General features: G+C 47.2%; 1 protein-coding gene across 4 annotated transcripts in view; it reads right to left on the bottom strand.

The window, feature by feature from the left end:
- CADM1 (cell adhesion molecule 1) overlaps window positions 1-25,843 on the bottom strand; it is a 770,283-nt gene that overhangs the window by 85,268 nt on the left and 659,172 nt on the right. For all 4 annotated transcript variants that reach the window (XM_069614504.1, XM_069614505.1, XM_069614506.1 and 1 more), the window contains exons 7-8: window positions 10,500-10,596; window positions 3,956-4,128 (exon numbers count right to left, since the gene is read on the bottom strand). In XM_069614504.1, the coding sequence (XP_069470605.1) occupies window positions 3,956-4,128; window positions 10,500-10,596 (270 nt within the window). The remainder of the gene's footprint in view (window positions 1-3,955; window positions 4,129-10,499; window positions 10,597-25,843) is intronic.

The raw sequence follows: 25,843 nt of genomic DNA, 5'->3' as shown, positions 1-25,843 counted from the left end.
CCCATCATTGTTATGAATTTGGCTTTGATGGTCAGAGGAGGGCATTCCAGTGGACTGGGAAAGGAGGTGGTGGCACGGGGTGTTGACCTACAGAAGAGTAGATGGAATTGTAGGGGTGCAGGTGGAGTGGGCTGACACGCAGGTGGTATGTGGATTGTTCTAGGCTTCTATTAGCCAAGAAAATTACGAAAACCCTCACTTTCCCCATCTCCAAGATGGGTTTCCCTGCCTTAACAAACATTCTAATGTGTGTCAGAATGTCCTGGTAATTTAAATAGTCCAACGTCACGGGTCAAAACCATACTTCGTCCCTTACACTTAAAACTAAAGTAGACCATCTTGGTCCAGGGGAAGGACTTCTTTCTTCTGGACTGGGGATACACGTTCACCTCCAGGCTTTGACTTCTTGGGGGGGGGGGGGGAAATGACTTCATCCAGGTTACAATTATCCTCCACTCAAGACACAATTGCTGCCCTTCTCTTTGGCAGGCACTGCTTATCTTTTAACACTATATCAGAAGGTCTCTTCAGCTTTGGTTATCAGGAGAATGACTCCCTTCCCCTGGCCCCTCTCACTTTGGTGTCACTACTCAACACTTTGTCTTTTTTTTTAGGGTTCCAGACCCAGGCTTCCCAGTTTGCAGATTTGGGCACCCTTGGTTCACTCTGCTGCCAAGTACTGCCACACAGAAGATGGTCTGTACTGCTCTTTCATGGGTGTGGGTCCCAGGCCCCATTTCTCTGCTTTTAGGTTTGGCATTCAAATCACAATCTTTATTTACCCCCAGTAGTTCCCTTTTTTTCTCCGCTTTATGGGTTTTGATCGGTCTCCCGATTCTACCCTGAATCTCTTGTGCCCCACCAACCATCCCAGCAACGTTAGCATGCTGCGGTTGGTCTCTTTCTCCTGTGGTTTCTTTCGGTGGCTTCCTTTGCCTTCTGGTGTACCGCCGTGGCTCTGCAGCCTTTGGCCCTCACACATTGCACGTCTGAATTTGACTGCGTGATCCGGGTTCTTCGCTTGGACGAACTTCTACTTCACCAGCTTTCTGGGTCGGTCCTTCAAAGTCAGACTGTCTAGGGCCATGGCGACCATCTTGCCAGCATCCCGGTCAGCTTCCGTCTTTCACACCAAATCACTTCCCAGCTTGTGGCTCCTCCAGGGATGGCTTCATCACAAAACCAGTCCGCCTTGGGTTTGTATTTTGGTCTTAGTAGTGGCCCTTGGTGGACAACTGGAATGCTCACGTAGGTTTGTTAGCAATCTTCATAGCTCTGCAACTCCTCGACCCAATTTGTGTCACAGTTCTTACTTGGGTAGTCTTGACTCTTCCTCGTCTCAGTAGCGGATAACACTATGGCTTTACACACATACATGGGTTGATGGGGAATTGTGGGGCATAATAGGGGTAGATTGGCGGTGACCATACCATGTTCTACCAATAGGTTTGCCCTTTTACGACAGAGGGAGTCTATCCCCATGAGAATGCTTGGTGGTGTGGCACTGTCAATGTGTATTCTGGAACAGTTCTATAATGTGATAAATGTTGTAGATGCAAAGGGTTCATATATACAACTGAAACAGTGTTTCCCATCTCTAAGCAGTCAAAGTAAAAACAGCTCAAAGGGATTTATCTAAAGTGCACCCAGGGACTCTGATCTAAAATGATACTTACAGCACTTCAAGGCCATACCAGTGGCAGTAGGTGCTATACAAATACCACCAAACATAAAATAACATTACTTGACCCCGTCTGGATGTCTGATTTAGGTACAGTCTCCGATATTGCACCTAAAACGCTTCTTGGTTCTCAGTCTCAGGAGTACAGTGCTAGCTAGGCCAGCTATTAGTAATCAACCCTTCCAGGGACGCAGGGCCCAGCTCACTACCACCAGCACCCAGGGACGCAGGGCCCAGCTCACTACCACCAGCGCCCAGGGACGCAGGGCCCAGCTCACTACCACCAGCGCCCAGGGACGCAGGGCCCAGCTCACTACTTCCAGCACCCAGGGACGTAAGGCCCAGCTCACTACTTCCAGCACCCAGGGACGTAAGGCCCAGCTCACATTTCAACAATACCAAGGATTCAGTCCTCACTGGTCTTCAGCCCAGTAACATTTGCAGGCTACTTCACGATGTTATGCAGCTCTCTCGTCCAAGGAAGAACATCTCCTCACCAGCAGACGCAACTTGCAAATGTCGGCTTGCAGCTAGTGCACAGGTCCCCGTGTGGTGTTTTCACCATACTGGTCAGCTCTTCCTTGCTGGACTACCTCCGACCAAACCTAGTAGGCCTTTCACCAGTAGTTTGCACACAGAGTGACTCGGTAGTGGATATTCTGCCTCTGGTCCTCTTCCAAGCTTTCTGATTGGTCAGCCTCCTAGAGTGCAAAGGGAATGGCCAGTTTCCTTGTGGTTGCCCTCTGAGCCTTTGATTGACTGCCAGCTATCTTGAAACAGGAAGTCTGCTTTTGGCTTACTGCACCACATCCTCTCCAAACCCGTGGGGTCTGCAGTGTGGCATCTTCCGTTCCTCTCTTCAATCCGTGGAGTCCCCCCGATGGTCCCAGATGAACTGTGGGATCGTCCAGCAATATGTCGTAACGTCTTCTCTCCGGACAGACTTTGCACCATGAGTTGAAGCTCCAGGCTGATGAGACGTGAACATATCTGGCCACAAACGTCCTAACGGATCCAAAGTGGATCCGTCTTATTAACCATGCAAATGCCACCGACATGAAGATTTGTGGAAACTGGCTTAGGGAGAGAGGATGAAGGACCCTCAGAAACCCTAGCGAAAATGATGGTTGAGTACAACGGTTCAGGAAGGAAGCCTTGCGGCAGCGACAACTCTTTAAATCCTACCCTTAACCACCTCCAAGTTAATAACTCATGCCTAAAGGCCCCAGTATGCGTTATTGAAACACTATTGACAATTGTACATTGAGACTTGCAAAGCAAAAATGCACTCCCGAAGACGGCACGCAGATCAAACTTTAAGACTAGCAATATGCATGCACCCTCAAAAATATACAGTCAATGCCTACCCCGTGCAGAGGAACCTTGCGGCGAGAGACCAGCAGCCATCTTAAAACCGCAATACTTGTGGCAAAAGCATGTAAACATGCACCAGGTCCTAGATGTTTTATTCCGATTCCAGACACTTTTTGGAGCACAGAGGTTTATGCACTGTACTTACAATGCAAAAGCAGTGGTGCAGAAAACATTTGATGTATGCACCATTATGTTTCTTTAAAGTTAGGGAATGGAAGACCGAAGGTAAAGCACATTTGAATGTTCACAACACATTGGCCAAAGCAATGCAAAAACAACTGAGGTTACAAGTCGAAAAGGCTGAGCAATATACTTGACCTTATCCTGGTTACGTGTGAAAAGATCAGGGCGAGTCTGCCAAGAAGGACCTGAATGGTGGGGAGGCTGATGGGAAGAGGCGGAGCGTGGAAAAACAGCATGGCCAATATTTGGTGATATTCCTTAGGGTTATGGGTTTGCAACCGGTGGCTCTCCAGAGGTTCTCTATAGCTCCCAAGACCCCTCACCGACTATGTCCTATTGGAGCTGTAAGACGTCTCGAGCACCAAAGGTTGCAGACCCCTGCTTATCGTGATGACCAATGTACTGGCGAGGTCCACGTTCCATTATATAACATTCACTTTGACAAGAAGTAGTTGCGTCCTCCAGCGAAGTGCATTGCGCCTGATCCGTCAATCTGTGAAGCCTCACACGGGCCCAAACAGCTGAACACAAGGCTTAGAGCCCAGGGTTGAATCTAGTGGCATTCCCTTGAAAAGGGTGGTTCCAAACATACCCTTATGCATGAACAACACTTTTTGAAAAGGCAAATTTAAAGAAAGAGCATAGCCTCCGGTGTGTGCCAGCATCTGGCTCTCAAGTCAGATGCGCACTTGGCCACCACCCTCAACTTCCACGTACCGTATACAAAGAGCATGTAGTCCGCAGACGACGTCCCCACCTTGTTCGACGCTTCACAGCGATAGGTTCCATTATCGGTTTTGCTGAGGTTGTTGATCAGAAGATTGGCGCCCAGCAGTATGGCGTGTTCCGGGAGACTGTCCTCCAGCCGCAGCCACCTGATCTTCTCAGGCCTTTAAGGAGAAGACGGGGGTGAGGTTGGAGGCCGAAAGTATGCACGCAACAGGTAGACAAGCGACATGCAACGCAGGGCGGCAGCGTAGAGCGGGGAAAGGGTAATACAGAGAACCAGTGCACGAAATGACGAGAGAGAGACAACAGAAGAGAGACACGAAGAGGGAGGGCGAGAGAACGGTAGGAAGAGGGCGAGGACAGGGGACAGGAGGAGGGAGAGGCCAGAGGACAGGAGGAGGAGGGAGAGGCCAGAAGACAGGAGGGAGAGGCCAGAGGCCAGGAGGAGGAGGGAGAGGCCAGAGGACAGGAGGAGGAGGGAGAGGCCAGAGGACAGGAGGAGGAGGGAGAGGCCAGAGGCCAGGAGGAGGAGGAGGGAGAGGCCAGAGGCCAGGAGGAGGAGGAGGGAGAGGCCAGAGGCCAGGAGGAGGAGGGGGGAGAGGCCAGAGAAAGGGGGAGAGGCCAGAGGAGAGGAGCAGAGAGAGGCCAGAAGACAGGAGGAGGAGGGAGAGGCCAGAGGACAGAGGAGAAGGGAGAGGACAGAAAGAGGGAGAGGACGAACCAAGGACATACACGAGATTGGTATTAAATAGAACCAGAGGTTAAGATAGGGCCGAATGAAAGGTTATCAGAAAGAATAGAACGGACAGCAAGGAAAGTAAACAAAGCAGAATAGTATAGGGTGCACAGAACAAGGGAAGGAAAATGAGCGGAAAGGAGGACGGATGGCACGATTACAGCAGGAGAACGGGGCAACAGAGAGCAGGACAAGTGGGAACAGAAATGAAAAGGGATGAAAATAAAGAGCAAAGGCGGGAAGGAGATAATGAAAAGGGAAAGGTCGGGAAATTTAAGAAAAGGGGCAAAAGTCAGCATTACCGTGGGCACAACAACTCGGATTACAGCGTGTTCCCAAGCACTCTTACCCGGATACATTGCAAAGTTCAAAGCAAAAGACACTATGTTACAACATCGTACCCAGGAGGCTGTGTGTCACTCCACCCTCCCGCCATCTTGTCTAACCCCGTCCCGTTTAGTATAGGGCACCCCCTCAATTAGAGATAACGCCCACCACAAAGGAGGTTACACAAGGCCATCCTGCAGCAAGACAAGGCATTCGGGCGCGGGTGGGAGGTAACGCCATCAGCGGAGCGTTGCAACACCCTCCACAGCCCGCACCTCAAGCAGCCGCAGCGGCCTGACTTCAGCACCATGGAGAGGGCACTGCTGTCCAGCGGTGTGCTTATTCCTTCAACCGGTGGGGGGCGCTAGGGACATCCTACAAAGCATCTCATGGAATTTCAGCAGTCATGGAACATGGCCGATTCCTGCACAAACGTTTATAAAAGTAACCCCTCTGCCCGGAACCGATGCCATTAAGCTTCACGTCCCTAAGAGGGCGAGAAGGACGAAGGGGGTGTGGTTGAATGAAAAAGCAGCAGGGAGGGAAGTGGGGGGGGGGGGTTGGGGTGCAGGCTGGAAATCAACTATCATTCATGAAGTCCTATTCTTCGCCTCCACCTGCCATCAAGTTTACAGGCAACAGCGCCCCTTCATCTGGAACTATCCTGCATGGGTACATTTAGAGATGGAGGAGCAGGAGGAAAGTAAGAGGGCAAAAAAGCGGAGGATTTACACAATTTAAATATCACCAGGCAGCTGGGGCTTCTGTGAGGACATGGGCATCGGGTGTGTGGGCGTTCACCCTCAAAACACTTAGTGTATTTTTCTTTTTCTGCGACCTCCTCAAACCGTAAAAGGTTGCTGGTGGGCACAGAGGGGGCGCACACTCGTTTCTATGCTGGAATATTTACATTCCTCCCAGCAAAGGACCTTCCTAGCTTAAAGGCCATCAGCTACCTGGGTGTGTAGGGAATCATTTGACTACAGTGATCATTGCGTGTCAAGCAGTTCTCTAAATACATTCAATTCGATTGTACTTGTCTTTGCCTAGCACCTTTTACCATTATAGTTTCAATGTGCGGTTAGTGGAAACACCCCCAGACAACCGAAGTCCAGAGTATTGGAGGCCATGGGGTACGATTAGGATGCGTGTGTGCATTTGGCCAAAAAAGTCTTCACAGAGATGGCCAAGCTCAGGTAGACAAATTAGAATGCTTCTGGAGAGTTGGCGATTGATACTAGGGTGAGAAAGCTATGATTAAACTCGTTTAAGCTCAGACTACTGTTTACAGAAGAAACGTGTTCTAACTTTTTTGTGTAACTGCAAAATGGCCCTCATGTCATAAGTGCCACCTTCAGCCAGTTTGGCCACCTTTGCCAAAAGAACTTCACATAGTGGGATTTGTGGACTCCATGCTTTGGAGTACGAAAGAAAAAAAACGACAGGTCACAGAAGGCAGAGAACCGATGGCAGAAATGCCAGGACTAAAAGTGTCACACGCAGCATGTGGCCACATGACCACTAGATTTGAGCATTGCTGTAAACGTTCTATAGCAAGCAAATGTGCATTAAGGAAATGAGTTCTAGGGTTATTCTGATGCTAAAAATGACCACAACCTGTGGGAATGTGGGGACAGGGGCAGCACTTGTCAATGGGCCGGCTCTCATCGGGTCTGGGATCCTGCATCAGAAGTCTCCGCGGATCTCAGACAAGGCATGACTCAGCCCTGACCAGGCTTTACTGAGCTTCGCCGAGGGATGCTGGGGGTTCGGTGACCTAATCTGCGCTGTGCTCCTTTCCCCAGCCATCAATTGCGCATTTACAGAACTTGTCTGCTCAGCCTGTTTTATTTCTTCTGCCCTGAAATGGACACCATTGGAATCAATGGCCCATGACTATCATTGGAGTGTGGGCCATCACTCTTAAAATCAGGCTTCCTACATGCTGGGTACACTATTGTTTCCCAAATATACATCTTACACTTTCATAGAAAAAAAAAGTCATTTCCAAACTCAAGAATGTTGCTTAAACGTGCATTAATTCTTTGAAATATGTTTTCTTTTGTCGGACTACCACACAAATACCCTGTAATGTGTGTGCCCCTTCCTTTGTGTTATATCAAAAGGTTATATTTATAAAGGTGTTCAATGCTTGTCAAACTGCATAATAACTAATAAATGTGTGTTGTGCCAACAGTCGTTATTAGGAAATTAAACTGGGTTCATTTGATTTTCCCTAGAGGGACAGAAATGCCTGCACCTCCGCCATGAATAGAAGTAAGCGACCAGCACAAGCCATGTCCTGGACAAACACATTTTATGTCTAGAGGCCAGACAAGATGGAAGCAGAATTCTGCCGGCGTACTGGGCAAACACTCAAATAAACTTAGACTCACGGCGGACCAGGACAGCTGTTCCACTGATTGCAGATGTGGGTTCCATCAGTGTCCTCTCACAGTGCAGGCTACACACACAGCCCAGTCCGTGGAAAAGAAACCAGCTAGCAAGTACCACCGTATCCATTATGAATTGGCGATGGGGTACATGCACTTTTCGAAGTGACATTGTTACACTATATGAATAGAAGACGGTCCTGACCAAGATGGCCATAATTGGTTAAGGCCATTGAAACCAGTCGACAAAGCCTAGGAAACACGCTGGAGTGCAGCAAATCTGTGATCCAAATGACAAAGCCACTGTTTTGTATTAAGATTGAAATGGGGACGGGTGGTTGTTTCTCAGTAAGTGGATGGAACAGTTTGTAAACACAGACAACTAAAAAGGCATACGACGCGTTACACAAAGGAAGAGTTGCACAAGGAGAACGGGTTATTCTGCAGGTGCTCGTAGAGCATAACACTAATGGCACTCCTGTTTTTCAACAGTTCAGTGTTTCACAATTGATGTTTGTAGTAATAACAAACAGTCTATTAATAAGGTGTGGCCCTTTGTGGATGATTGCATTGCAAATTGGAACGGCGTGATTCTGTGTGGTGTGTACATCGTAGGCCTTCCACAAAGAAGAGGGTTCTTTTAAGAAGAATTTAATTGTGAAATAAGACAGAAAATTGAAACTAAATTAAAAATATAAATCTCAAACTCAAATGTTATTTGGGACGCAGGGGCACGTACACTGCACAGGGAATCAAACAGTTTCGAATGGTGATGGCACACCATGGAAAATATACAACATTGCACCGGATGAAAGTTCTAAAGTAAAAAAATTGCATGAACCGAAACATGTTGAGGGACAGGTGTACATCAGATTAGGTCAGAGCGCAACCATTAGTCTGAATAGAAAGCATGTAAAAAATGGTCACAAAGATAGACGCGTTCCCTCAAGGAGAACATTGGGCAAGTTCCAAAAAGTCAGATGTGTTTGACCAAAGGATCATAATGTTTGTGTCATTGCACATGTAACAGTGGAAAGACTGTTTTAAATAGTATGCTTTTTAATGTTGGAAATTGTCATTTATAGATCAAATTAAAAACGTGTGCAACAAGTTCAATGTGGCAAAGGGGTCTTGTGGCACTCTTGAATGTGGATGACCTGCAGGTACACAGTCCTGGTCTCTCGAGTAGAAATTAACAGTAGCATGATCTTCCACCACTGATCAGGATGGCTATGGAAGATGGGAGTTAAAGCCCACATAATGTGTGTCCATGACGCATATCAGAGTGCAGACCCTTTGCCATGTCTGCAGAGACCCCCCTTTTGCCATTTGTATATGCATTAAAGGCAAGGGGGACCCAAACCACAATGAGTTCACTACTGTAAGATCCATCAAGGGAAGGGGGAAAGCAGGCAAGCCCCCACCCCCAACTTATTCACACCTCCCCCAGGAGATCCCATAGATTCCTGGGGATCATGACATGCTCTCCCTTAAAGAGTAAAGAGCAAGGGATCATGCCTGGAAACAGTTTAGAAAAGGAACGAGCGCTGCAGGAACCTGGAAACAGGAACAGAATAGCAGCGTCCACCTAGTACACTTCCACCCCTTCCTCGATTCACATGCGACAAGAACGTCTGAACTGTGTGCTCATAACAGAACTAGACACGTGTTCCCATAACTACACAAATAGTGTGTGTAGAGGAACACTGGGGGCCGGGGTGTTGGGTGAGCAGCCCTGCTGCATGAAACATTAGATGGCTGTATTAGTCTATCCTTTGGTTTGGCCTCCATGTGCCACCTTCTATTGCACTTGCATCAACTCAAGCTGTTGGTGAGGGGTAGCATGTCTAAGGTATATCAGTGTATCTTATGCCTTTTACTGGTAGCCTTGGGTGGTCCTTCGGGTCTTTGGGGAAACTCAATTTTATAGCAATAAGGGAAGGCGAGGTTCAAAAGGCATCCAGAGTCAAGTGACGGCCTGGCCTCTATCTCAAGTATCTCAAGGTTCACCTCGGATAAGACGGGCTGTGTGTTTTGGGCAAGCACCTCCAGCAATTCATGCAGAGAGGGCATAAGAACACTAGCCACGGATGTAGAAACCACAATGGGTATTCAGAAACATCACTCCTGACCCGCCAAGGTGAATGCCATGAAGTTCTGCACATGCGACAAACTCCAAGGGGCAATCATTGGTATCCTGTAGTCCCCGGACCATGGCAACCGTGGGTACCTTGACCAAGGCGAGGAGACTAGCTGTTAAAGGATTCTGAAGGCCTTTGCTCGAAAGGTCACAATAGTGGAAAAGTACAGATCGGGTCACAGGCTGGATTAAGACAGTCGGTGGCGAGAAGAAATCCCACCAAGGAGGATTTGGCCGGTTCTAATGGTACCAAGTGAGATGCGATAAAAGACTACATTGCACAGGAGGAACATAATCAGAACGTGGAGAGTTTTCTTTGCCATTGTGGCAGAACTGCTGCCCTCTGAAAGAAGAAAGCCAGGGCTGCCCAGCTGCTGATCTCACAAAAAATCAGGCAGTGCAACAAATCCACGATGTGGGCCAACTTAAAGAGCAAAGGGGAAGGAAGTCAAGAAAAATGGGATGCTAAATAGGAAGGTAAAGCGGTGTTTACGGAAAGGACATCTGTATGGATTTAATGGGGGAAACGGGGGACTGAGAAATACCACCAACCTTTATATAGGAGAGGCAGGTGCCACAACCAAGATGGGAAGGTGAGGGGGACAGGGTACTTGAAGGGGGAGATTGCGAAGATGTGGTGCTGTTGGCAAATTTTGATCATGTAGCAAAGAGAAGAAAGAGTGCAAAGTGTTTGCAGTTAAAAGGCTTAGCTTTTCATGGCCATGCAACCTCATCCATCACAGCCTGGTGGAAAAAGGGTACCTCTGCCCTTGCTCTGCACGGCCCAGGAGCCATCGACTTACCCCAAAACTGGAACCCTCACCAGGAAGAGCAGAACTGGGCAATGTGCTACCCTCTTCTTTTACAGTCGGCCCTGTGACAAGAGTTATGTCCCAATGCAGACAGAAGATGCATGCTAGTGTAAACAGAACTTACATGGGCTTCCCCAGGACCGTGCACGTGAGCTGCAGCATCTCGCCCTCTCTCGTGAGCCCCTGCGGGTAGGCCACGGATAGCATCACTCTGGGCTTGTCTGTCGGGATGGTGGGGTGCGGGGAGAAGAGGGGAGAAAAAGACAGTTCATAAAACATTCTGCCCGGTTAGAGATCTTGCACGCCATGCAGGCATCACCCAGGCACAATATACAAACTCAAAATACACAGCAGGCCCCAAATGTAGCTACCAAATGACCCCCTAGAAAAAAGCCATCTGCACTAAAAGCCCCTATACTTTCCAATGGGACTCCCTAGAAATCTGTCCACCCGCACCCTCCAAGCAAATCAAGCCAGCGCTTGTGCACACATTTTGCATTTAAAATGCTTTTTAATTAGGAATTTGCAAATGTTTCAGAAGAATGCGCGGGTTAGTCCGATGTGAACTGGCCATTGGGGATCTCCAACTTGAGCAGGGAGTGTCGCTTCAACAGGGAGGTCACGAGTGTCCAACATGAGGCTCGTAGCCCCTCGCACCCAAAACACACCCTTCCTGCGGTACCCGAGGGGTAACAGAGTCCACCACAGACAGAGCGAGGTCTGAAAGAACTAGCTATACCACATGCATGCCACCACAAAAAGCAGCCCCCACCCCCCGCCCCACTCCTCCATCCATACGGCATTATCAACAGTGCAACCAAAAGTAGATGTTTAGTTCCCCATATTCTTGTTTCATGGGACTTGTGTGGCACCTAGCAGGGTGATCAGGTGAACACACTCAACTCGCTATGCAGGGGCGCAGAGAGCAGTGTGCACATGCAAGCACTTCAAAGGAAATGGACCTAGGGCCTCATTACGACCCTGGCGGTCCCATTCATTACAGGATGCCCGATTACGAGGTCCCCTAGCGGGACCCGGAACAGACGTCTGGTAAAACCAGACATCCTTCCGGGTCCCGCGAGGAGACCAAGGAGCTAATAACAGGCCCGTTATTATCAGGTTGGTATTAGCTCCATCCCATTCCCATTTGAGCCCTGTGGGGGCTCAAATGGGAATGGTTTTGTGCATGAGGAATAACCAGGTCCTCCAAGGTCGGAATGACCCGGTAACTCCTCATTCACAGAACCCGGTATTGGAGCCCGGTATGGAGGCAGCCATGCCCTTATTAAGGGCATGGCTGCCTCCATACACGTAACGAGGCCCCTATTTTATACAGTGCTCACTGCTGGCAATTATGCTGGACTTTACAGATTCCACACTAGTCAAATAAGCAAACAATGGCTACGTGACTTAATCAGGATCAAACGCTTTCCTAGAGACGCAGGGATCAGAACTCTGGTCTTGTGGGGACCGTTCAATTAACTTTATAGGTGATAGATTAGAGTGTGGAGTATGAAACTTAGAAATCTGTAAGGGGGAAGGGAGTCGATCGTGAGGCGGTGCATCGTTCCGTCTTGTTTATATGTTGGTCTTAAGTGCAGTGTCGGTCATACTTTAGGCTAGGTTTTTGGATGTTCGGTAAATTTGTTAGTTTTGTTTGATATATTACTTGTTTATATTTCTAAAATGTTAAAGTTGATGATAACCTAAAGCCTGTATATTATTTTTTTAATGTTATTTTTGTAATGCTTTGATGATTTGTTGAAGACAAGAAAATAAAGTGTTAAAAAAAAAAACTCTGGTCTTGTGGTATCAATTTAGCCAATACCACAACCCCCTGCCTAGTCCTTTATTAAGCTTTGCAGCCCTCAAACACTTGGCCTCTGCATTTGAGGGTTGCCAAATAATTGGTGTTGAAGCTCCTACTTGTGCCAAATACAAGTAGGAGCATCAACAGCAATTATTTGGCAACCCTCAAATACAGAGGACACATGTGCCCCCTCTAATCTCGCACAACCAGTTCCTGCCGACTCTTTACCCTAAACATAAATTGGATAGCTTTGGTTGGGTGCAGTGGCCGCATGGTGAAGAATAATTCCTTCCGCAATACTTTCAAATTGAACTGTATAGTAAAAGCTTTATTTTTGAAGTTCCTAGGAGAGGGTTTGTAGGAGTATACACTAATGGAAACCAAATGGTGCAGCACCACACCGGTTGCCATGGCCCTTCACCGGAGCAGGGCTCGGTCTCCACTCTGCCTATTGCAAGGATATCTAAGCAGCAGGGACCAAAGCATTCAGGGGTCGTTTGGCCAAGGGTGCGGAGAATGATACGTGATGCTTTACACAACGTGGGTCCTGGTCTTGCTCAAAGGGGACAAACGAAGGTTCTTGGACTGTCAAAAAGCCCCCATGGGTTCCTTACATAAGCTCGGATCCTGCAACCCGACCCTGGGCTGAAGTCTGGTGCATCCCTACAGACTGCATGCCGACTTCCTTGGGTCTTTAAATGGGTTCTCCGTGAAACCGGTGGCTCTCTAGGAATTCCTATCAGTACATAAACATAGGTCAATTGGGCTGATCGAAGATTTAATGCTCGTGAAGATGGGACAGGCTACGGGAGGAGGGGCAGCGCAAACACTTGAATACAAGCAGCAACCGATGGCCAGTGCTTTTAATGAAATATATTCGGCAAGACTGGCGTTGATCTTTGCACTCGCTCAAGCTAAGGGGGAAATCATTCGCCCCCACGCGGCATAACGCAGGACGGAGAAATCTATGCACTCGTTTTAAGCAATTTAGACTGCTAATTTCAAATGTAGTGGTAAACCTCCCCATGGGACAGCAGAGCACGATCTGCGCATTTTAATGCACTACTCTCCTCTACAGCATGCCTGCTGCATGCATTTTGCAGGAGATTTGCTTTTAGGGCAATTTACTTTTTCGGCACTTTTGGCTACACCCATGCTAAGTGCAATCGCGCCTGTAATAACCGGTGCCCTACTGGGCTGGCAAGAAGCAGAGGTTGTATGTGAAGGCCAGAGGCGCATAGAATCTTGACTTCCCTAAACGTTATTATGGAAAATCTGAATTTTCAAATAGGCCAGTATTTCATTTAAAACCAATTGTGCATGGACAGGTCACACCGGAAGATGAAAGTGGTCACTCACCAACCATGAAAAGCAGTTTAAAGAGATGGTTTTTTGGTGTCTGATGGGCAGAATACACGGTACTGAGGGCCCGTTCGACACTGCATAACTGACTGTTGGGTGGGAAAGGTCCGGTTTGGTGGGGAGGGCCCCACGCTAAGCAACATGCTGTGCAGGTTGCCATCCCCTGAATCCTTCATGCAGGTTGCCATCCCCTGAATCCTTCATGCAGGTTGCCATCCCCTGAATCCTTATTCAGCGCTTGCCATTTTTCTCTACATTGTCAAGGGACGACTAAAGCCAAAACCACTCATTCTAGGCGGTCGACAAGCCGCGGCAATCTAGATGATTCACACTACGACACCCATGATTCCTCACCATTGAGTTAGCTGGCTAGAGCTGATGGAAGTTGCAGTCCAAAATATCTGGAGAGTCAAGTGGTTGCAGATCCCTGCACGAATGGGTCACAAACTTTATGCCAGGCTAGAAAGCCACCACACTGCATGAGCAGGATTAGCCGGTATCCAGTGATAAAATCACCTGAAACAAGGTCGCCAGGGGGTGACATTTCTTCAAATGTGCACTTCCAAGAACGTCAAGCACTTTCACCAAATATTCTAGGGCTGGAGTTGTAATAGTAAATAGGGTCATAAAATGGCTTTGGAGCAGGAGTAGTTGCCAAGGAGCCATCAGTGTCAAGAGTCAAATATTCGGTTCATGTTACAAATGCCACAACGTAGTTACTCAAGCTCTTAGAAGCTTGCTTGGACAGTTTAAGCCCGGCTTGCACCAAGAGGAAACATGGATGGCATACATGTGTTGGGAACATTATTCCCTTTGTAGCCCACTCATTGTACTTCCACTTCTAGCCAAGCCAGGGAAACTCACAAGACAGGAAATCAAATGCAGAGTCAACCATTTCTCAAGCGTTGGCAGGACCCCTGCTTGAATGGAAATACTGCAGCTGGGGAATAGTCAGTTCTCCACCTCGTCAGGGCTAGTCAACCTACAGTTCTCTATGGTTTCGGACTACAGTTCCCACGATCCCTCACCAATAACTACCATAGCTAGGGCTAATGGGAGTTTTCGTCCAACACATCTGGAGATGCAAAGGCTGCAGACCCCTGGGCTAGGTGGATGACGTGCAGGACATACTTTGCGCAATGGAGTGCTGGGAAATCAGAACGGCAAGTCAGTCACGCTCACCTTTAAACTTCACCATTCTGGAACCATGGTCTTATTCAGACCACTAGGTCTGAATGACGGAACTGCCCCAGTCATGAACTGCCCTCTGGTGGAGAGGGAACATTGCAGCAACATTCAAAGCAAAGATGTGTTCAAATTGAGCTTGAAATGATGGGCCATCAAGAGCCAAGGCTTAAAAATAGCCAGTCTTTATTCTATAACCAATAAACTAAATCGGATTGGGGAGGGCAAGGCAAAGAATATATCGGGATTGGCTGTACATTTGGGATTTAGTTGACATTGCGCAGAATAGTTTGGGACATTAGGTATTCCAACCGTCACCAAACACCCCCAATAAACTCAGCAATGCATGTACACCCTAAAGCTGCTGCGTTACTGCTGCATTACTGCTGGAACCGAAGGTGAAAGCTAGCAGCATTTTAGTGCTTCTACAAACCAACCATATGGAACCTGGCCTTACCTTGAGCCTGGACGGCGCATTTGACTGCACCCTGGACCATAACTTTCAGGGCCTTACATCCAGATAGAAGGACCAGTCCAATGAGACTATGCCCCCCGTCTATGTGAACCCATGTCTCTACAGATCACTGCACTCAAGCGTCTTCCATATGCATTTCAGGCACTGCCTCTCAGCCTTTACTCATTAATAGCAGAGCTCTCCACCACTCCATTAGAGTCCTGTTTGATTCCCCTTTCCAACCACCCTCTCCCCTCGGTGTCCAATCACCCCGTATCGTGAGCCACATTATGGGACTGTTCTGGTGTCCCTGGTGCATGCCGTGGAACTCCAGAGCATGCAGGGTTCAGTGGACAATACACCCCCTCAGGCTTGACTCGGATGCAACACCTCACCAGAGCATGGGAGCTGTGTGATGCACACAAGCCCCGTAGCAAGAATAGAGAATGCACTCTTGAAGGTGGGAGGGCCTAACTAAGGCGAATTACCCTGGAGTAGTGTTTGGCAGGATTTCTCCCGAGGTTTGATTAATGTTCGAAATTCCATTCTTGCAGTCTAGCAATTCTTTTGCAACTTGATTTTTGGATCATGGATGGTCTCCTGGACACGATGCTGTTTTGGTAACTGCGGCCTTCATCCTGGACAGCCTTTGGGCTGGGTGGGGTGCATGGATCTGGTGAACTTGTTTTGAGTAATTCTTTTAGGACCTGTGGATTGATGAACAAATCCTCCCACCACCCCGGAGGGGATACATCAGGTTTCTTCATCAGTCACGAAGCGCTCCCCCTTCCATTTGCATCCTTGTGCCGTCCTGGTGAGGCCCCTTGGACTCCTTCCTTTCCCCTTTCGGTGGGAAACGAGTCACCTGGTCTATGGACGCTTGCCAAGAACATTCCAGGGTGGTGACTTAGGTTTTCCCCGCTTCTTCTTGCAAGGCAAGGTAGTATTGGCCACTGGGGAGCCAAGTGGGGTCTTAGCCATACCTGCACTAACTTCTGGTATTCTCTCCATCTCTGGGAGGGAGCCATTGAGGTATTCCTCTGCCTCTTTCGCCAGACTCCTCCCCACAGGTGTCTTCCTAGTACTTGATTGGTGGGGCAGGAATAAAGTGTTGTCTCCACCTGACCCCACTGTCCGCTTCCAGGCTCTCCTGGCAAAATACATGGCACTTGGTCCACAAACAAGAGTATTGCCCCTCTATTATGTTACTCTAAAAAAAACTTTGTGTGCCCTGCTTTATTGTAACCCAAAGATTTGTGGGAGGCCAGGGTCCTAAAATTGCGGTGTCTTTCACATTGTATTTTAAAGGGTTTTTGGAGCTGTTCAGACGCATTATTGACCTTCGAAGACCCATGAATTGAATGCTCTACATCTGGGTCCGTGGCTCAGTGGACTAATGCCTCCTACAGGGGCTTCCTTTTAACCTCATGACCACAGCTTCAAATCCCAGCAGGTCCACTCAGCCCATCATCCTTTTGACGTTGATAAAATGAGTACCATTAAGTTGGGTAACAAACATCTGTCAATAGCAGCAATATGCCCTTTGCGGTGAAAATGCGCTCTACAAATACACCTGTTCTGTAATAGCAAAACGCTGGCCCATGCCCTAGAATGTGGTTTCCAGATGGGGAGGATATGCAGCTCTAGGCAGAATGCAAATACGCAGCTGTAAGGTTATGATAGCAGGGTTTCCGATTGACACCAACTATAGGCAGGGTGCAGTATTTCATAATGGCAGACCTGCAAGAGAATAGCAGAAGTATTGTGTGGTGACCGATAAGTGGGATCTTTCGTGAGTTCTGCATGACAGACCCAGCACCGAATACATGGCTCCGTTTAGGATGACCATGGTATAGGGCAAGTATCTGATATTTGACAATTTAGTATGTTCCAAGTGCAACGGCTGCGGATCATGAACACGAGACCGTTTCATGCATAGGGAGGTCAGAAAACGAAGCATAGCCAATGGTTGGGTGCTAGCAAGAAAGATCAGTAGAGCGGTCCTTTATACATCAATAAGTAAACTGAGCAAAGCAGTTGTGATGGGTTTGCATGCCAAGCTCAGTGTTGAGTGGAAGAGTATGTGTGGTTGGTGGAGCTATGCATAGAATCTGTGTTGGACAGCTTGATAAGGTACCAGTGCTGCCTCATACCAGTAGCTGGTAAGTTATCAGGTTGAGCACTCACTGCTGTGATCTGCAGGCCGCAGGTTTGAATCCTGGCAAGGCCAACACAGCCCTTCATCCTTTCAAGGTTGACAAATTAGTAACAATTTCAGTTGGGTGACATTGTATGTACATATATACTATGAAAAATGCCTCGACAAATGTGCTATTTATATAACACATTATCACTGTCCATTGGGCAACGCCCAAAGGCAAAACTAGACCGCACAGTGGGCTGGGCTGGCTCAAGATGTGAGGCCCATTTCCACAGGTTGGTTGTGCTACACCCCCTCCGCCCCCCAAAGTTACAGCAGAAAACTGTCTGAGGCACCTGTGGGGTGCTTGCATTAAAATGGAGACAAAGAAATACATTCTTGGGTTAATAGATGCCTATTATCATGGGACATCCAGCAAGGAGCCAAAACACTAACTGCCCAATGAAATCCTATGCATACTTTGTCAGCAAGTGGCTGATGTGATGAGGAAACCAAGTTAGAAGGCAATGAGGTGATAACGTGCTCTAGCACCTTGAAGCGTCTTGTGCTAGATAGAATTATAGTAAGAATCTCAGATCCACTTTGACATTTTTTTTTTTACAAAAATCTAAAAAAAATAGACTCAAATAATATGGCAAAGTACTACTTTATTATCAATTTAATAAAGTACAGTGATCTTGCAGACATCAGACTGAGGCATGCACACTCGCACATCAGCTTGATTATATAAAGGTCTTAAACCCCAATATGCGTCATCTATGATGTCACTGTGTGGCAACATACAAAACCTATCAAAAGAAGGGATTGGTTAAGGGGAACATATCTACTTCTATAACATAAGGATTAGTACATCATTGGCGAACCCTTATCTGTAGGGCATGCCTTACACTACATCTAAAAATGTACAGTACTAATTATAGAGGACAAACAGTGGATCGGCCACGGCAACATTGGATGTTAGGTTGTCCCCCAAGCCCACTGATTGGTTGGCATGCGACCCAAACCTTGCTCTTTAGCAGCATGTACGTGAAACAGAACCTAGGTGCTTGAATCCCATCAGACTACTCGCCATTTTTCCATTTAGACCATCGCTCATCGGTAGGCCATAAGCCAAAGTCTTCAGTTTGTAGTTGAATGTTCCAGGTCAGAGAACAGGCAACAAGGTCGAGGGAGTGCAAGCACACCACTATCTTAGCTTAAGGCTCTAATAAATAGCCTTTGTTTTCGACTTCCAAGTCACGTGTGAAGAGACCATGTATGTGTCCATTTCAGACTTCTATTTACTGCCATTTGATTTAATTATGCAAGGTGCTGCTGCTCCCCTTGGCCTCTAGAGACTTGCTCACCATCACACATGAACTTTGTATACTTTTAATTGACAGCAGTTTGGCTCTCAGATGTTTTCTTTGTCCATCTATGAAGAATGTCCCACATTCAGGGCTTAGCCACGTACTCCTCCTTGCTCTGTGCTTATCCTTTAAATATAGTATCCTTGACTCTGGGCCAAACTTGACTCATAATCAGCACTGCACACAGAGCGGTTCTGCGACTCCTGATTCTACAGGCTCTGCCTGTCTAAGGTAGCTTGGTTAGTTTCAGCGTGGGCCAGTGTCCATTGTCCTACTATAGTCGTCCTTGCCACATTATATATTCCTCTATAGCAAGCTTCTACATGTTCTTTCTATCATGCGTTACTGCGTATTTACAGTTATTGATCAGTACATTACTTAATTTTCAGATCCATGATTACTTGAGCTTTAGGTACGTTACTCTAGAGCTTCAGTTACATCATTACTTCTAAGTATTTTCATAACGTTTCAGCATAGGTTCATATATGTTCTTTATGACATCACTTTGTCCTCGTCAGATTTCACTTCAACGTCCGTGCATAATATTCATTGATGCATTTTGACATCTTGGCAGGTGACATCCGTCCATGTAACATTCTTTCATGCAACATCCTTCCACACTTCTAGTGCAAGGATACATTCTGTAAGGCTAAGTGCGTAACGCCTCTCATACACTTGACGCGGCATGAGAATGCAGGGGGTCCCATTTATTGCTTTTCTTCGACTATTCCAGTATGACAGAGGTGAGGGGGCAGGAACTGGCAGGATAACGTCCAACTGCTCCTGTAAAATAACACTTCTGTATACCCTGAGGGAAGGGACAGCCGGAAGAGCCCCAGCAAACGCAGCTTCTAAGAGTGCTGCAAAGCACACATTTTAAGCCCCAGAGCAAAAGTGATATTGAAAGGAATATAGTGCCTTGTTATACGACTGAACTGGTAGCAGGACGACAGTTGCTGGGGACCGCGACTGAAAGTTGAAAGGCCCGGACACTGTCCCCGAAGTCAGTGGGGGAAATTTTGGGGGGTAAAGCGGGATAATTCAGTGCGTTTAGTGCACACTGCAGTTATTTTTTATAAATATCAATGGTCCAAAGTGCCGTAAAAAGCACCATTTGCCATTAACGTTTTACTTTTTTGTCGGTGGGGCTGATTTGTCAAAGTCGGATCTTCTGTGCAAGTAGTGCTGTAGCAGGTCTGGAAAAGATCCGGGACTATAGCCCCCTCAGGTACCCCCTAGCAACGCCTCTGCGTGCAAGTAGTGCTGTAGCAGGTCTGGAAAAGACCCGGGACTATAGCCCCCTCAGATATCCCCTAGCAACGCCTCTGCGTGCAAATAGTGCTGTAGCAGGTCTGGAAAAGATCCGGGACTATAGCCCCCTCAGGCACCCCCTAGCAAAGCCTCTGCGTGCAAGGTGTGCTGTAGCAGGTCTGGAAAAGATCTGGGACTATAGCCCCCCTCAGCCGGCCCCTAGCAACGCCTCTGCGTGCAAGTAGTGCTGTAGCAGGTCTGGAAAAGATCCGGGACTATAGCCCCCTCAGGCACACCCTAGCAAAGCCTCTGCGTGCAAGTAGTGCTGTAGCAGGTCTGGAAAAGATCTGGGACTATGGCCCCCTCAGGCACCCCCTAGCAAAGCCTCTGCGTGCAAGGAGTGCTGTAGCAGGTCTGGAAAAGATCTGGGACTATGGCCCCCTCAGGCACCCCCTAGCAAAGCCTCTGCGTGCAAGGAGTGCTGTAGCAGGTCTGGAAAAGATCTGGGACTATGGCCCCCTCAGGCACCCCCTAGCAAAGCCTCTGCGTGCAAGGAGTGCTGTAGCAGGTCTGTGCGTAAAGTTGCTTTACCTGCCTCACGCAGCACCGTTTTCCACCACATTTTACAATTGGCGCTGCATGAAATCGCGGCCTGCAGGTGGCAGGTCGCTGCTGAATCAGTTACCTGTGATTTATGGCGGCAGCCATCAATAACCAGGCACAGCCATCCACACCAGGCCGTGCGGAAACCCTTTAACAGGCCCGCCAGCGAGCACCACGCTGAGAAACGCGGCAAACGGGTGCAGTTAATGCCCCAGAAAATCAAATCACGAAACACTTGGCTGAACGTGCTGATTTTCTCATGTACAATATGCAAAACGAGAAGAAAAAAAAAAAGGTGCAAGCCAGTGACGTTGAAGTGGGTCGACCTCGCGCTGCATCCAACAGCTTATCCGTTTATGCTCGATCTCCTGGCGGTGCATGTACCTGCGCGTTAATCACTGCGGTGCATACCATGCAATTAATGGCTGCACTCGGGCAGAAAGCCTGCGCTCATTAAAGCAAGGGTAGAGTGTGCACATGGCTCAGTGGTAACAAGGCGACAGACCGCTTCCTGGCACCTGAGGAGTATTTTATTTTTTCCTCAAATTTTTTTTTTCTGTCACGAGTTGGTCTGCGCATCTGTGCGGATGGCAGCACATGAGCGGGCAAATACAAATTGACTTGTTAAGGAAATGGCCGCTCGGAAGCCAGAACCCATATTTGGAATGGGGAAATTGTTAAACAGTGCTTTAAGTTTTACTATGCGAAGCAGATGGGCATGGCCTCCCATTAAAACACAAGACCTGTCGTTTTCCGGACACAGTACTTTCCTCTCAGGCATCACCACAGACTTCTCAACGAGCTAGAAAGCCAACGATGCACCAGAAACGGACAGCCCGGGACGCCATGCTGGTGGGGGGAAAACATGTCCCTTTCCATTGTAGCCAATGGCAACTTTTCCACCAAGATGGCGTTAATGGCTATACATTGAATGGCAAACTATTGCCTCACTTTTAGTTCTTATAGATTACTTATTACAGTGGCTGCTGTTTTTGTGCATTCCCAATTTTGTCAGAAAAGCAGACAGAGGCACAGAGATGAGACCTGCCCCTCTTTATTTCTAACTCTTTCCCCTTGGCACACCACCTTCATCCCACCTCCATCCCACCTCCATGCTTTCCTGTGCAGAGCTCATTTGCTTCCTGGTTAGGTTGGTCCATTGTAAATCCCAGTCACGCAGGATCACACACACATTTTATGCAATGAAGACACTGCAAACAATGTGTTCTAAATTCGAGGCTCCGTCCTGCATCCATTTCATACAATAAATTGCCAAGGAAGCCGCACAATACTAGCCCAAACACCCACATAAGTTTAGTGCATGTGGCAAAGGAGATTGCCAATGCTATCCTCGCTTAGCCCAATGACCGGATACTACAGATAGGACATGTGTGGTGGCACTTCCATTTACAAATTAGGGCGATTGCTTGGCAAGTACCTTATAACTTGAATGTGGACCCATCCCTGGCAAGTACCATATAACTTGAACGTGTCCCGCGCCATATTGTTTGAAAAATTTTGGTGACTGTTAACTGTTCAAATGCAGCAACAACGGCCCACCAATTCCCAAGGAGACAAAAATCCTTGTTTCCACGTTCCTGCAGGAGGGAACCTGCCACTCACTCTGCATCATTTTCTGTGTTCAACAAGAAGCTACGATTGTATCTAGTTTCTCAATGCCATTTGACATCCATGACCACAGAGTCTCGTGCACATTGCTTTCTCAAACATGAATTCACCTATATAGCATGCAATTGCTTTTTCTCATACCTTCGCTTCAACGCTTGAAAAGGGGAGAGGATGTGCCATCCAGTAGACCTTGCAAATTCTTAAAAATCTCACTTGACCTGCAAGGCGAGTTCCTTAGTTTACATACTCTACCTAAGAGAAATGCATTTGCCCTAACGGGACTGGTGACAAAATATTTACCAGTGCTTTTTATAAAATGGTGCATGTCACCAAAAGCGCACCTCATATTTGGTCTAATGAGGTCAAGAATCTACAGTGAAACCTTTATTTGCCATTTACTGCAATTGAATGAAAAATAGGTTTCCAACATCCCCATACTTGCCAGCAAGGTCGAGCATCATGCAAATGGTACACGTCCTTCATAAAAACTACTTGCCAATGCTAGTGGGCTAGTAGATTTTACGAGCCCTGAAGAGAATTGCTGGTAAACATGCAAATATGATTGCCAGAAAATCTCATTGTGTTACAAGCACAAATGGGAAAAACTCCTTATTTGACCTCTATCGGGACAACTATAAGCCTTCATCAGGATCAGATGGTCAACCACAACGTAGGTAGTTGACTGGTCGAGAAGGAGAACTCTCTGCACGCCACTCCCACAGCAATGCATCTCCAACATCAAGTACCATTTGCATAGCATAACGAGTCACTGGCAACCAGAAGTGTGATGGAAACTCTGAATGATTCTTCTGGAGAAAAACCCAAGATAGTGGTCATGTAGAATTGAAATTGATTTAGGATATTCATTTAGACATGTGAAAACTGGCTAGTACAAACATTCATTCTACTAAAATAGGGCAACCTCATTCACAGCGGGGTACGATCTCCTGCCCACCCGACTCACTAGCCCGTCACTTCCAGGTCTACAAAATACAAATATTTTGACTCCATATGGATTTTTTAGATGTGTATGACTTATCAAATATGCAGGACTGATCTAGATTTCCAATTAAATGTTCTGGCTTTTAATTAAGTTGACAAATTAAATCATCACATCACTGAAAAATAAAGGCAGCCCCAAACAACTAAATTTAAAAGCTGGACCATGCCAATTGGAGATTCACGTAGCATTGGGAAAGCCTTGAAATACCTTCCCTGTATGATCCCTGCACTATGCTCCCTCAGGCCTTCTGCATACAACCCCTCCTGTGGCACTTAAGGTCTCTGATATACAAGTGGACCTGAAGATAAAGAGCAAAAACTAAAAACCGTGTCTAACATTCTATTAGTAGCTGCCGAATACTGCTGCAGAACACAATATTTTGACACTTTTAGACAATGAATCTGCACAACTGTCTCGGAGCCAATGTTTCATGTTTGCTTCATCAGGACCATTTTCTTCAGAGGTCACATCATAGAGCACATAATATACTGGTGTACATGATGAAGCTGGAGAGTAAAAAACTGTCCAATATAATGCCACACTCCCTACTCAACAACATTCACATCGACGACTAGGTGGTCCATCATTACAGTGTATAGGAAACAAGGCTGCCTTAATTGGTTGGACAGACCGCTTATCTTGGAACGAACATGGCATAATGGATTTTGTCAACATTTGAAGCAACTTTACTTTTAAAGTAACCAAAAAAAATAGTCCATGGGCACCCCTCTGCGGGAACGAACCCCTGCCCATTGACCCGTTTGGGATGGTACCCACGAGAGTCCACAGCCACACTTTAGCTTTCACAGATAGGCAATAGCCATTTGCTTATCAGTCTTTGCCCCACCCACATGGCCAGTGCAGCACTGAAATGCTATGGCAATTCCCTTCTGAACAAGAGTAGCAACAGCAGCCCCATACACGTGTTTCAGCCATGTTCGGTCTCAGTGAGGTGGAGCAGTGCCTTTCTGAGCACAGTGAGCATGGGGTGCACGTCTGGATGACTAGGAATCTTAAGGTGACTATACCAAAGTCCCTTAAATAATCAAAAAATAGTCCATGGGCGTGCCTCCTGTGAGCATGATTTTATTTTTAAAGTAGGCTCCCTTTAGGTGAACAGAACGTATAACTTTATTGTGTGCATTTTAAATAGCTCAAACCATCACCCTAAGGGGCTTCATGGCACTATCTGAGGGAAACCAGCCATCCAGAGGAGATTCGAGACAATGGTAAGATCAATTTGGAAGAAAAACACAATTCTAAATAACCTGAACCTTTTTATTTTGAACTTTTTGCCATAAATCGCAGTCTATATGGTAGAGCACTTCTGTCCTCCAACTTAGGGGTCTGCCACCTTTACCTTTTCAGATGTTTTGGACTACAACTCCCATGAGCCATAACCAGTAAAGGCAATGAGGGATCAGGGGAACTGTAGTCTGAAACATCTGGAGAGCTACAGGCTGCACATCCCTGCTCCAACTGGATGTCAGTGCTTGGAGCAAATTCATTCAGAAGACTCATTTGCCGGTTAACCCCCATTCCATCACGTGATACAACAAGTAAGATGCCATGAGTTGCACCACTTTATGGCTTGAAAAGGGTCATGGCTCTTGGTTAGCATTTGAAAGAAACATTTACATTTTCTGATAAATGCTTTCCAGATCCCTTCTGTAAAAGAAGATCACTTGGAGTATCGGATTTAACTGCTCGCCTTCACATAAACGAGGTGAGCAAGGTCCATCACAAAGGTGTCCAAATTCCACTGAAGTTTCTTAAAATGCACCTCAAAGAACTAGACTCCTGGAAAATGACCCAACAGTACACATGAGAAGCCAGACGGAAGCAGGATGGTTTGTGTACATGTAGCCATGTAGCCAGGGCATCAACAGGTTCCATTAGTCCATGTTATGATGCATCACCAAAAATTATGCAGCAGCTCAATCCACGCAAAACAGACTCCCAGACACCGACAGGCTTCATACCAGAATTCTAATAAGAATACATTGCAAATTAGACGTCTTACACCGGTAATTAGATGTCTTATACCGCTCCTCTTTTCCCAGTATTCCTGAAAGCTTAAGGTAGAGCTGCAGGTTTAAGGTAGAGTATACATAGCATGTGTGTGGGACTGAGCGGGTCAGTAGCACCAATTATGTGCCCAAACCTCTGCCAATCCATTTAAGAACTACCACACGCAACAAGCCAACAACCACCTCCCCCCCAGCCTCTATCCTCTACACTTGAACCATCCAACCCTCATCTCTAGCCTGCAACGTTTGCCCCTTTTCAGTTTAGCACCCAACCTGCTGGCTAGCCACACCTTTTATCTTTTTGCCAGACTTCATCCAGAAACTTATCCATTTACTCCACTCAGGTTTTCATCCAACCCACGTCTAGTCTAAACCCTCCCCCTACCGTTTTGACCCAATAGACATTTCATCCTTTGATGGCACACCCACTAGGGCATCTTTTCCCTTCACGGCTCATCTTTTTACTTGCAAACCAAGTGGCTCAGGGTTTCTCCCCCTACGACACGGATGTGGTTGTATCCTCACCATAAACCCTCCCTCTTTGGCCTCTCCCCACGTATCATTGCTTTTGAATTCCTGGGCTCCCGCTCCCCTCACGGCAGCAACATGAGTCTGCTCTGTACTCACTTGT

This window comes from Ambystoma mexicanum, chromosome 9, assembly GCF_040938575.1.
Source record: "Ambystoma mexicanum isolate Mex_15411 chromosome 9, UKY_AmexF1_1, whole genome shotgun sequence".
NCBI classification, from domain to species: Eukaryota; Metazoa; Chordata; class Amphibia; order Caudata; family Ambystomatidae; genus Ambystoma; species Ambystoma mexicanum.
The sequence above is the reverse complement of the archived record's forward strand: the minus strand, read 5'-3'. Positions and strand labels throughout refer to the sequence as shown.